Source organism: Canis aureus, chromosome 19 (genome assembly GCF_053574225.1).
Source record: "Canis aureus isolate CA01 chromosome 19, VMU_Caureus_v.1.0, whole genome shotgun sequence".
Classification (NCBI taxonomy): Eukaryota; Metazoa; Chordata; class Mammalia; order Carnivora; family Canidae; genus Canis; species Canis aureus.
The window spans coordinates 52,885,885-52,900,271 of NC_135629.1; the positions used below are offsets into that span (position 1 = coordinate 52,885,885).

Consider the following 14,387-nt stretch of genomic DNA (forward strand, 5'->3'; position numbering starts at 1 on the left):
CCCAGTGCTCATCCCATCAAGTGCCCCCCTCAGTGCCCGTCACCCAGTCACCCCAACCCCCCACCCACCTCCCTTTCCATTACCCTCTGTTTGTTTCCCAGAGTTAGGTGTCTCTCATGTGCTGTCACCTTCACTGATATTTCCCACCAATTTTCTCTCCTTTCCCCTATAATCCCTTTCACTATTTTTTATATTCCCCAAATGAATGAGACCATATAATGTTTGTCCTTTTCCGATTGACTTATATCACTCAGCATAATACCCTCCAGTTCCATCCATGTCGAAGCAAATGGTGGGTATTCATTGTTTCTAATGGCTGAGTAATTCCATTGTATCCATAGACCACATCTTCTTTATCCATTCATCTTCCGATGAACACCGAGGCTCCTTCCACAGTTTGGCTATTGTGGACATTGCTGCTATAAACATCGGGTGCAGGTGTCCCAGCGTTTCACTGCATCTGTATCTTTGGGGTAAATCCCCAGCAGTGCAATTGCTGGGTCATAGGGCAGATCTATTTTTAACTCTTTGAGGAACCTCCACAGTTTTCCAGAGTGGTTGCACCAGCTCACATTCCCACCAACAGTACAAGAGGCTTCCCCTTTCTCCACATCCTCTCCAACATTTGTTGTTTCCTGTATTGTTCATTTTCCCCATTCTCACTGGTGTGAGGTGGCATCTCATTGTGGTTTTGATTTGTATTTCCCTGATGGCAAGTGATGCGGAGCATTTTCTCATGTGCTTGTTGGTCATGTGTAAGTCTTCTTTGGTGAAATTTCTGTTCATGTTTTTTGCCCATTTCATGATTAGATTGTTTGTTTCTTTGCTGTTGAGTTTAAGAAGTTCTTTATAGATCTTGGATACTAGCCCTTTATCTGACAGGTCATTTGCAAATATCTTCTCCCATTCTGTAGGTTGTCTTTTAGTTTTGTTGACTGTTTCTTTTGCTGTTCAGAAGCTTTTTATCTTGATGAAGTCCCAATAATTCATTTTTGCTTTTGTATCCCTTGCCTTCGTAGAAATTCCTGTGGCCAATTTCAAAAAGGGTGTTGCCTGTGTTCTCCTCTTGGATTTTGATGGATTCCTGTCTCGCATTTAGATCTTTCATCCATTTTGAGTCTATCTTTGTGTACGGTGCTTCTTGATGGTGACTTGGGGAATAGGATAGTATGAGCAAAAAGAAGCTTTCTTCTTTTCTGGTGTGATTAATCTCTGGTTTTGTATTCTACTGTGTTGCTAAAACTCTTTGAGTGGATTCTAGAGCTCTCCCAGAGCTTGTTTTTGTTCACAGATAGCTGTATAATTGTTGATCTTTGCAGGGGGGTGATAAGGCTGGGTCTTCTGTGTTGCCATTTGGGGCTCTTGCACTTCCTGGCTGATTTAATCAACCTTGGGCAATGTAAAAATACCTTTTAGCTGTAATGGCCATAATCATGACTATAAAAGCTTTCACTGAGATCTATGAGTCTTTCTAGCAAATTAATGAATCTCAGGGGGCTTGGGGACTCCTTGAAACTTGCAATTGATGTCAGACATAGGAATGACCTTATGGACTGTGTTCTCTTTAATTTCATAGTGTCCCAACTCCTTGCAGGTCCTGTCAGAGCAGTATTCACTAGGATGATGCTAATTCACTGAAAAACACTCATCCTTCCACTTTGACTCTTGAATGGCCACAGGGTCTGTGTATGGAACTGCAGTTGTGCTATGCTCAGTTATTACAGGTAAAAGTTATCAATAGGGTTTTTTTTAAAGATTTTATTTATTTATTCATGAAAAACACAGAGGCAGAGACAAAGACAGAGGGAGAAGCAGGCTCCCCAGAGGGAGCCTGATGTGGGACTCCATCTGGACCAGGATCACGCCCTGAGCCAAAGGCAGATGCTCAGCTGCTGAGCCACCCAGGCATCCCTATCAATAGAATTTTTAAATGATGGGATCTAAAAATCCTGAGGATTGGCTCACTGAATGCATTAGGAAATGGAAGCCAACAGGAAATAAGCTTAGCTTCCATGCAATCACTTAGTTACTGTTATCTGTAACAGCTAAAGTGTAGTTGAAGGACAATATTGGGAAAGATCCTGACTCTGGTCCAAGTTTGGATATGGGACAGAGGGAAATCCATAAACACAGCTGACAAATCAGATGGATTTGCTGACCAAAGCTCCAAATGGGTCTTGATAGAACACTTACTCTGCACTAGGCTTTTCACACTCAATGGCAGATAAAAATGCTCAAGACACTATGGAAGAACTGAATCAGGAGATACTATATCGCGATGGACCAAGGAACACACTTTCATCCTCAGAGTAATAGTTTGGTAGAGAATTGGAGTGAACATTTGAAACAGTGTTGTCTAAAACAGGCAGAGATATAGCAGCATGATGTGTTGGCTTATACACCATCACAAGCATGCTATCACGCTCAACATGAGGAGGCCCAGGAATAGATAGATTCTTCTATTTATCTGGGGGATCTGGGTAGGTAAGTTTTGGGGAGGATAGTGTTATGACTGCAATTCTTCCTTACATCATCTCAAGTTTATTTTTTCTCCCTGATACAATAATCCCAGGACTGGTGCTACTCTGTGGATGCTGGGTGCAAAGATAATCCCTAATCAAGGAATGGCAACTATACCTTTAAATCTTTATGTCTTTATCTAAATCCCTAAATCTCCATCTTTATTGGAGACTGACAATTTAGATTTTGCCTTCACCCCATCTAGCAAAATTGGGGCTAGAAGTGAATGCAGCTCTATCACCTAGTAGACCAGATAGCCGCCAGTTCTATACCTATATAACTTTATTCCATGTAGGTGGGAACAGACTGAAGGGGAAGCACTTGGTTAAATATTTCTGACCACCATCTGGGCCTGCAGAGGAACACAACAAAGATGTGCAAGGTTGGGTGAAAAAAAATGATAAATGGGGAAAAGGGAGAATAGTAACTGAGGGTAAAGGCCTACATAGATTAGGCAGTTAGGGAAATCCAACATTATACTGTTGCCTTGACACAGGCTCTGAGCAAAAGATGATATTGTTTCTTAGCTCAATTATACCGGATGCTGAGGTCACCTCTGCTTTTGGAACTTGACCAAGTCAGATGGAAGGCTGTAACTCTGAGTGGCATTGCTTTAGATGACATTTTGATCATATGATAGGATAATGGACTGGATTCACTGTTAATGACTGACTGGAACCCTGGTAATATTCCCTGTGTCTCTGACTTGTATATTTCAGTTTGCATCTATTACCATACTGAAATATAGTATAACACTGGCATTGTTGGTAAGATTCTAAAATTGATACTGACAGTTTAATGTATTGGGAAATTGAGTTAAAGCCTCCTTGTTATGTAATAGTAATGGAAAATGACTGGTCTGAGGAAGCTGATTTTAGCTAATTGTCAATGATTTTCTGTGCTAAATGATTCACAAGTCTATCATAATGTATAAATACAGGTAGATCAAGTGACAAAAATATGAAAAGGGTTGTAATGACTTTATAGGGTAAATCGGTTGTTTCTTTAAATTTATCCCTATCTACACTGACAGTGACAAGTGTTAGGCATAAAATCATGTTGCTATAAGAGAGCCTTAGCCAAGGATGGTGGATGTTTGCCTGTGTGATAAAGAATTTATCCCTGCTCAAAACACTTCTGGGAGGTAATTTCTAAGCTCCTGGAATTTCATACCTGATAAGAGTGTCTTGGTTTGTCTGGAGGTCTTAAGTCACACTAGATGTAATTTGGGGTGGTGATTGACTGTACCAGATAGTCTTAGGGAGGAAATGGCCACAAAAGGTAGTAATAATGTGGTTTCCAGAGGGGATTTGGGTCCTTCTCCAGGAGGACTAGAGCTTGGAGACTGATATGAGCGATGTGGACAGTCATTTGTACTTACATGATTGAGTCTCAGTGAAAATTCTGAACACCGAGGTTAAGGAGAGCTTCCTTAATTGGCAGTATTTTGTGCAGTATTTTGTGTATAATGAAAGTGATGCTGTCTCGACTCAGGATAGCGGACAATAGAGGTTCTATATTTGGGATTTTACTGGGTTCCGCCCTATGTGCTTCTTCTATTGGTTGATTTTAATCTGTACCCTTTAGCTGTAACAAACCATTTTTAATTGAAATATAGTTGACATACAATGTTATGTTAGTTTCAGATGCAACGTATAGTGATTCAACAATTCTATACATTATGCAGTGCTTACCACAATAAGTGTAGCTACTATCTGTCACCATACAAAGTTATTAGAATATGATTGATCACTGTAATAAACTTTAACCATGAGCATAATAGCTCTAACCATAGGTATAGCAGTTGTATGTCTTTTTAGTGAATTCTGAAATTATGAATTTTAGGGGAACCCTTAACCATGGAATTAGTGTCAAAGTGGGGATGGTCTTGTGGACTGTGTTCCTTCTGACTTTGTAGTGGGCAAACTGTCACACTCTGATTCATAGCATTTGGTGATTTCCATAGTGTGAGTATGATCATAATGATCAATTTTAAGCTACCAACATTTTAACAGAATTTATTAAAGTTTAAGTTTCTACTCTTGTGAAACAATATGAGTCAACTTCAAAACACCTTTCCTGTTCCAGGTAGTATAATGAAAATCTCTTTATTCCTGGTGTGCCCATTGTACCAAATTAGAAGCTACATACTCTATGTTCATTATTTGAGTGATTTCACAAAGTCTTTTATCATATGTGTTTGACATAGAAGGTACAAAATACTCAATATTCCTATTCTCCTGAAAATCAATGCAAGAATCTTATAATAATTTCATTCTAATTACCTTAATATATTCTGTTATTGTTGCCTATTATTTTAACTCACCTTCATTACACACTTTTTAGAATTATTTCTTCACAGACTCAGTGTTTTATTTAAATGTTTCCTACATATATACCAATTTCTTAGTAAACCATTGCTTCTCAGACATCACTTCCTCTGTCTTGATTCAATTTATTTTAACCTGGAGCATATTCTTCTGTAATTCTTTCAGCAAAGATCCATGCATGATGTACTCTCCCAATCTTTATCTGAAATGGGAATATTCAGGTCAAGTTTCTTTGAATTGAGTCTTCAAACCTGTGTTGCTGCAATGTACCAATTGTTCAAGGTACAAAAATATGGAAGCTAGTGTTGTAAATAGCACAGATAAGAAATTGGTTATAAGCTCATCTAAACTTACAGAATCATCTTCATAGTGTTCAGCTAACTTCCCCCTTTCAATACTTCCGGAGGAATCATACCCATGGAATCAAGGAATCAATCCAGCGCATCCGAATTTATCCTCCTAGGACTTTCAGAAAATCCAGAGCAGGAGACTCTTCTTTTTGCTTTGTTCCTCTGCATGTATGTGGTCATGGCTATGGGAAACCTTTCAATCATCCTGGCCATCAGCTCAGACTCCCACCTTCATACTCCCATGTACTTCTTCCTGGCCAATCTCTCCTTGGTTGATTTTGGTCTGGCTACCAACACAGTCCCCAAGATGCTGGTGAACATCCAAATGAAAAGCAAGTCAATCTCCTATCCCTGCTGCCTGACCCAGATGTACTTTTTCCATTTCTTTGGCATTGTTGATAGTGTCTTAATTGCTGTGATGGCTTATGACCGGTTTGTGGCTATATGTCACCCCTTACACTACACCACCATCATGAGCCCACACCTCTGTGGCCTGCTGGCCGGTAGCCCATGGGTGTTTTCCTATTTTATTTCCCTCACTCATATCCTCTTGATGGTGCGCTTGGTTTTCTGTGGGAACAACAAGATTCTTCACTACTTCTGTGACCTCACTCCTCTTCTCAGGCTTTCTTGCACTGATACATCTGTGAACAAGATCTTTGTGCTCATTGTGGCTGGGATGGTGATAGCCACACCATTCATCTGCATCCTGGCCTCCTATGCTCGCATCATTGTGGCCATCATGAAGGTCCCTTCTGCAGGGGGCAGGAAGAAAGCCTTTTCCACCTGCAGCTCCCATCTGTCTGTGGTTGCTCTCCTTTATGGGACCACCATTGGGGTCTATTTGTGTCCTTCCTCTGTGCGCACAGCTGTGAAGGAGAAAGCCTCTGCTGTGATGTACACTGCGGTCACCCCCATGCTGAACCCCTTTATCTATAGCCTGAGGAACAGAGATCTTAAGGGGGCCCTGAGGAAGCTTTTTAGTAAAAAGATAATTTCATCTTCCTGACCACAAGGATATCTGGAAACTTCCAGGAAGTAGGATCTCAACATCTAGGGTCTCGGACAAAAGAAAGGAATTGGACGGTTTGAGAGTAGCCACTTGGAATTTTAAATTGTAGAAGTTTAAAAGGAAATCTCAAGATGGTCCTGTTACTATTTTCTCAATTACTGAGACCAGTAGGAGTCCTTTTGGGTATGTCTATTGCTATCTTCCCAGAAGGATCAGTCTAGCCCTACCAGATTGGATCTTTCCTGGTTCAAAATCCATTTAGCTCTCAACAAATACTTATGGAGTTCATATTCTGGGCTTGCTATAAGTGCTGGCCATGGAGTGGTGAGCAGGAGACACAAGGTCCCTATTGTGTGGATTTTGTAGTTGAATATAGGAGAAGATACTGAACACTAATTATAATGGGATGAAATATGCACATGAGGGCAAGGATAGAACAAGAACACCAGACAGAATCTGGAAGGGGGAATCAGGGAAGGTTTCCTAGGAGAGATGATCCTAAACTTCAAAGGATAAGATGATATTTTTCAGGCAAAAATGAGGAGATACAGTATCAGAAAAATAAAAAACAACAATATGTGAAAAGTTCAGAGAGCAAGAGAAAGAGAGAGAAGGATGCGTTTGTGAAGTAAAAAATCCAGCTATGGTGAATGACTTGGGGAATGCCAGGTCAAGGACTTTGAGACCAATTCAAGAGTTTGGCTTTTTAAATGAGAACCAGGTAGTTCATTGACTTCCAAGAACAAAGTCAGGGAGCACGAGGTAAGTCATGACCACCCCCCTCATCTTCACTCCTATTCTATCTTCTGGGGGAGAGGGCGGCATGTGCTAGATAAAAATTGTATAAACACAAGGGAAAAAAATTCAGATTGTGTATTAAGGAAATGAAGAACCACCTGATGGTATAAGTCTTGATAGCCAAAGGGGAAAATACCAATCAATTGAATCATGAATGTCAAAGGCAGAAGGAAGCTGAGGCATATCTCAATCACCATATATGCCTGTGGAATGCGTATGAGTAGTAATACTGTTTACAACAGAAATGAGAGCTCTTCATTATGAGCTTATTTTGTGCCACACACCATTCTTTGTTAGTTATTCTAAAGCCCCTATGATAGCAATGAATTTCATTTATTTAATTGCATAGTAGTTCTAATACTCATATGGAGATTTACAACTGAAGTAAAATGAGTGGTGACTTAGCAGGGCCAGAAATTTTCAAATGGTGCTAAGGAGCTGACATCATCTTAAGCAGGATGACTTTGAATAATGACACATCTAATTTGCCTTTGGTAATTCCTTCCGTGATAATTAAAATAGAATTTCTCAGTTGAACAAACAGATATCCAGGCCTGGTCCTAGTATAACAACTATTAGTGAAACTACAGGTAGAAAAATATGAAAAAATCCAGTTCGTGGGGGAATATCCTAATAGATAAAATATAAAATTTAATAATTTTGGACTCTGCCCTCTGCAGGTGGCAGGAAGAAAGCCTTTTCCACTTGCAGCTCCCAGCTGTCTGTGGTTGTTCTCCTTAAAGGGACCACTACTGGGTTCTAGTTGTGTCCTTTTCTGTCCAGCAGCTGTGAAAGAGAAAGCCTTGCCGTGGAGTACCCATGCATCTGGTCATGACCTTTTTCACATAACCAAAAAGACAGGTGAAGATTGATTCACAGCCCCCTCCCTTCCTAAGTTCCCTCCATTCTCTTGACACGTGCATGGAAGTAGTTACAGTGTTGGCTGGAAGGGAGCTGGAATTTGCAGACTCAGAGGATCATTACAACCTGGCACTCAAAATATTTGTGACTACTTCTCTCTCTGATATAGAAAGATATGGCTTGAGCTAAAGCACTGATCTGACCACCTCCTCCTCTGTGGAATGAGAGATTCCAGTGGCTAATAAAAATTGCTCACAATTTTTGTCAGCTAAACTATCTTCATCTTGTTTTAAGAAATGAAAACCACAAACCCAGGAGAGACTTGTTCTGTTAGTCCTTGTAATATCAAATTCCATCACTTGTTGGCTTTGGCATATCCATTTATTCCATCTCCATACCTTATCTATTCATTCAACAAATATTTACCAAGTGCCTACTCCATGATAATTATTTTGCTCAGCACTGGGGATAGAGCATTTAACAAGCGGTCATAAAACCTTCCCTGTGTCCACAAAGAGGCAGTGAGAGGAAATTTTGGGGATGTCCTGTTTCTAATCATAGCACAATTATTTTTAGGGATCATAAATTCTCAAATGGTGCTATTTCCTTTAATAACCACGAATCTAAGGCAGCCCTGGTGGCCCAGCGGTTTAGTGCCACCTTCAGCCTGGGGGTGATCCTGGAGACCTGGGATCGAGTCCCAATGTCAGGCTCCCTGCATGGATCCTGCTTCTCTCTCTGCCTGTGTTTCTGCCTCTGTCTCTCTCTCTATGTCTCTCATGAATAAATAAATAAAATCTTAAAAAAAAATAACCATGAATCTATACATGGGATAAAATTCTAAGCACTATGCATCAAAACCAAAACAAACACATTATTGATTCATATTAATTTTAAAAATAAAATTGAATAATACAAAACAAAACAACCATTACTAGTCCAGTATGGAAAATAACAATTTAAAAAAGTTACTTGGGCAGCTGGGTGGCTCAGCAGTTTAGCGCCGCCTTCAGCTCAGGGCTTGATTCTGGAGACCTGGGACCGAGTCCCACGAGTCCCATGTCGGGCTGCCTGCATGGAGCCTGCTTCTCCCTCTCCCTGTGTCTCTGCCTCTCTCTGTGTGTGTCTCTCATGAATAATTAAATAAAAATCTTTAAAAAAATAAAAAATTAAAAAGTTACTTAATTAGTTAATTAATCAAATACTAATGGTAAGAACACCAAAGGTATAATGCCAGATGCATAATTAAGAACAAGTTTGCATTTGAATAAATTTTAAGGAGTTGTCCATGTCTTTTTCATAAAGATTATTTCCCTTCTCAATCTTGGAATAAATTATGCAAGCTTTATGAACCCAACATATAGTTCAACTTAAAACAATGCTTAAAAGATTTATCTCACAGTTTCTATGGATCAAGTGTTTGAGTATGACTTAGCTGAGTGCCTCTGCATTAAAGTTCTCTCATAGACTGCAATCAGAACGTCATGAGCAGAATAGCATTCTTATAAAAGAGACCCCAGAGAGCTCCCTTGTCCCTTCTGTTATGTGAGGACTCAGTGAAAAGTTTGCCATCCATACAGAGAAATGGGAACACTCTTGCACTCTTGGTGGGAATGCAAACTGGTGCAGCTACTCTGGAGAACAGTATGCAGGTTCCTTAAAAAGCTAAAAATAGAACTACCCTATGATCCAGCAATTGCACTACTTGGTATTTACCCAAAGGATACAAAAATACAGATTTAAAGGGTTACATCCACCCTAATGTTTATAGCAGCACTCTCAACAATAGCCAAACTATAGAGAGACTCCAAATGTCCATCGACTGATGAATGGAGAAAGAAGATGTAGTGTATATATACACAATGGAATATTACTCAGCCATCAAAATGAATGAAATCTCTCCATTTGCAGTGACATGGATGGAACTAACGTGTATTATGCTAAGTGACATAAGTCAATCGAAGATAGACAAATACAATATGATTTCACTCATATGTGGAATTTAAGAAACAAAACAGATGAACATATGGGAATGGGAAAAAAAAGGAGAGGGGAAACAAATCTTATCTAGGAGACTCTTGACAGTGGAGAACAAACTGAGTGTTGATGGAGGGAGTTGGGTGGGGGATGAGCTAGAGGGTTGATGGATATTAAAGAGGGCACTTGTGATGAGCACTGGGTTTTGTATGTAAGTGATGAATCACTGAGCTCTACCTCAAAAACCAAAATTACACTGTATATTAACTAGGTAAAATTTAAGTAAAAAAGAAAAAATGTAATAAAAACATAAAAATAAAAGTTTGCCATCTATAAATGAGGAAATAGACCCTCACCCTACACCAAATCTTCTGACACCTTGATTTTGGATATTCTAGTCATCTGATCTGTAAAAATAAGTTTATGTCATTTATAAGTCACCCAGTCTTTGTTATAGCAGCCTGAACAGACTAAGACAATTGCTAAAGAGGGAAATTTATAGCTATAAATACTTACAATAAAAAAGATCTGAAATCTAACTAACAATCTAACTTTACAATTTAAGTAATTAGACAAAGAGGGTCAAAATAAACCCAAAACTAGTGGAAGGAAGGAAAATAAGAATATTAGAGGAGAGATAAATAAAATAAAGAATAGAAAATCAATAGAATTAATAAAACCAAAAGTTGGGTCTTTGAAAACATCGACAAAATGAACAAATCATTAGCGAGACTAAGAAAAAAGAGAGAAAACTCAACTAGAATCATAATGTTAATAATCATAAATGTAAAAGGGAACATTAGTTTTATTTTACAGAAATAAAAAGGATTGTACAGAGTGCTATGAGGAATTACATGTCAGCAAATAAAAGTAACCTAGGCAAAACGGGCAATTTCCTAGAAAAACACAACCTACAAAGGCTAATCATGAACAGAAAAATCTGAATAGATTTATAACTAGTAAGGAGATTGAATTAGTAATGCATAATCATCCAAGAACGAAAAGCTTGGGACCAGATGGCTTCAGCGGTCCAAACCTTTAAAGAAGAATTAGTGCCAATCCTACTTAAACTTTTCCAGAAAGAAGAGAGAGCACTTCCAGCATTGCCCTGGTATTGAAATCAGACAAAGACACTATAAGAAAAGAAAATTACAGACCAATATCCCTTATGAATATTAATGTAAAAATCCTCAACAAAATACTAGCACACCCCAACATAGTAATAGGATTGTACAACATGACCAAATGAGATTTATTCTTGGAATGCAAGGATGTTCCAACACAGGAAAAATTAATGTATATAGCACATCAACATAATGAAGGGGGAAAACACATAATTATTTCAACTGTTGAAGAGAAATCATGTGAAAAAATTTAATACCATTTTATGATTAAAAAATCCAAGAAACTAAGAATGGAAGGAAACTACCTCAACACAATAAAGGCCACAAAGAAGAAGTCAAACTCTCCCTCTTCACCGATGACATGATACTCTACATAGAAAACCCAAAAGCCTCCACCCCAAGATTGCTAGAACTCATACAGCAATTTGGCAGTGTGGCAGGATACAAAATCAATGCCCAGAAGTCAGTGGCATTTCTATACACTAACAATGAGACTGAAGAAAGAGAAATTAAGGAGTCAATCCCATTTACAATTGCACCCAAAAGCATAAGATATCTAGGAATAAACCTAACCAAAGAGGTAAAGGATCTATACCCTAAAAACTATAGAACACTTCTGAAAGAAATTGAGGAAGACACAAAGAGATGGAAAAATATTCCATGCTCATGGATTGGCAGAATTAATATTGTGAAAATGTCGATGTTACCCAGGGCAATTTACACGTTTAATGCAATCCCTATCAAAATACCATGGACTTTCTTCAGAGAGTTAGAACAAATTATTTTAAGATTTGTGTGGAATCAGAAAAGACCCCGAATAGCCAGGGGAATTTTAAAAAAGAAAACCATATCTGGGGGCATCACAATGCCAGATTTCAGGTTGTACTACAAAGCTGTGGTCATCAAGACAGTGTGGTACTGGCACAAAAACAGACACATAGATCAATGTAACAGAATAGAGAACCCAGAAGTGGACCCTGAACTTTATGGTCAACTAATATTCGATAAAGGACGAAAGACTATCCACTGGAAGAAAGACAGTCTCTTCAATAAATGGTGCTGGGAAAATTGGACATCCACATGCAGAAGAATGAAACTAGACCACTCTCTTTCACCATGCACAAAGATAAACTCAAAATGGGTGAAAGATCTAAATGTGAGACAAGATTCCATCAAAATCCTAGAGGAGAACACAGGCAACACCCTTTTTGAATTCGGCCACAGTAACTTCTTGCAAGATACATCCATGAAGGCAAAAGAAACAAAAGCAAAAATGAACTACTGGGACTTCACCAAGATAAGAAGCTTTTGCACAGCAAAAGAAACAGTCAACAAAACTAAAAGACAACCTACAGAATGGGAGAAGATATTTGCAAATGACGTATCAGATAAAGGGCTAGTTTCCAAGATCTATAAAGAACTTCTTAAACTCAAGAGCAAAGAAACAAACAATCCAATCATGAAATGGGCAAAAGACATGAGAAATCTCACAGAGGAAGACATAGACATGGCCAACATGCACATGAGAAAATGCTCCGCATCACTTGCCATTAGGGAAATACAAATCAAAACCACAATGAGATACCACCTCACACCAGTGAGAATGGGGAAAATTAACAAGGCAGGAAACCACAAATGTTGGAGAGGATGCGGAGAAAAGGGAACCCTCCTACACTGTTGGTGGGAATGTGACCTGGTGCAGCCACTCTGGAAAACTGTGTGGAGGTTCCTGTAAGAGTTAAAAATAGACCTGCCCTGACCCAGCAACTGCACTGTTGGGCATTTACCCCAAAGATACAGATGCAATGAAACGCCGGGACACCTGCACCCCGATGTTTCTAGCAGCAATGTCCGCAATAGCCAAACTGTGGAAGGAGCCTCGGTGTCCATCGAAAGATGAATGGATAAAGAAGATGTGGTTTATGTATACAATGGAATATTCCTCAACCATTAGAAACGACAAATACCCACCATTTGCTTCAACGTGGATGGAACTGGAGGGTATTATGCTGAGTGAAGTAAGTCAATCGGAGAAGGACAAACAGTGTATGTTCTCATTCATTTGGGGAATATAAATAATAGTGAAAGGGAATATAAGGGAAGGGAGAAGAAATGTATGGGAAATATCAGAAAGGGAGACAGAATATAAAGACTCCTAACTCTGGGAAACGAACTAGGGGTGGTGGAAGGGGAGGAGGGTGGGGGGTGGGAGTGACTGGGTGACGGGCACTGAGGGGGACACTTGATGGGATGAGCACTGGGTGTTATTCTGTATGTTGGCAAATTGAACACCAATAAAAAATAAATTTATTATAAAAAATAAAAAATCAAAACAAAACAAAACAAAAAACACAATAAAGGCCATACACGAAAAACACATAGGTAACACCACACTCGATGGTGAAAGACTAAAACTTTTCCTCTAAGATCGGGAATAAAACAAGAATGTCTGATCTTACTACTTCTTTTCAACATGATACTGGAAGTCCTAGCCAGGGCAATTAGGCAGGAAAAAATAAATAAAAGACATCCAAAACGGAAAGCAAAAAAGTAAAATGATCTCTGTTCACAGACGGCATGATCTTATATGTAGAAAGCCCCAAAGTTGCACAAAAAATTTAGAACTAATAAATTTAGCAAAGCTATACAAAGTTGTCCAAAGAATATAAAATCAGCACACATGGGGATCTCTGGGTGGTTCAGCGGTTTAGTGCCACCTTCAGCCCAGGACCTGATCCTGGAGACCCAGGATCGAGTCCAGCGTCGGGCTCCCTGCATGGAGCCTGCTTCTCCCTCTGCTTGTGTCTCTGCTCCTCTCTCTCTCTCTCTCTCTCTGTGCGTGTGTCTCTCATGAATGAAATAAAATCTTTTAAAAAATAAAATCAGTACACAAAAATCAGTTGTGTTTCTATACACTAACAATGAGCCATCTGCAAAGGAAATCAAGAAAATAATTCCATTTACAATAGCATCAAAAAAGGATTTAAAAAAGATAAAATATAATTCTTAGGGATAAACTGAAGGAAAAAAAAGGTTTGTATACTGAAAACTACAAAATATTGCTGAAAGAAGTTAAAGAAGACACAGATTAACAAGAAAGGCTTCTGTGTTCATGGTTTGGGAGACTTAATATTGTTAAGATGTCAGTACTACCTAAAGCAAGTGGCAAATTCATTATGCCATGAAATCCCCATGCAAATTTCAACAACATTTTATGCAGAAATATAAAAATCTACCATAAAGTTCATATGGATTTCAAAGACTCTAAATAGTCAAATTACTCTTAAAAATAGGAACAGACTTAGAGGTCTCACTCTTCTTTCTTTTTTTTTTTTAAATTTTTTTCTTTATTTATTTATGATAGTCACAGAGAGAGAGAGAGAGAGAGAGAGGCAGAGACACAGGCAGAGGGAGA

The 14,387-nt window shown here is 38.9% G+C and overlaps 1 protein-coding gene across 1 annotated transcript; it reads left to right on the forward strand.

Moving 5' to 3' along the window:
* The first annotated feature begins 5,267 nt into the window (after window positions 1-5,267).
* On the forward strand, window positions 5,268-6,209 carry LOC144289377 (olfactory receptor 1M1-like). Its single transcript, XM_077857514.1, has one exon. The coding sequence runs from the start codon at window positions 5,268-5,270 to the stop codon at window positions 6,207-6,209; it is 942 nt and encodes a 313-aa protein (XP_077713640.1).
* The last annotated feature ends 8,178 nt before the right edge of the window (window positions 6,210-14,387 follow it).

Bases quoted from the DNA above. Each gene is read 5' to 3' on its own strand.
- LOC144289377 (XM_077857514.1), top strand. From the start codon at position 5,268: ATGGAATCAAGGAATCAATCCAGCGCATCCGAATTTATCCTCCTAGGA.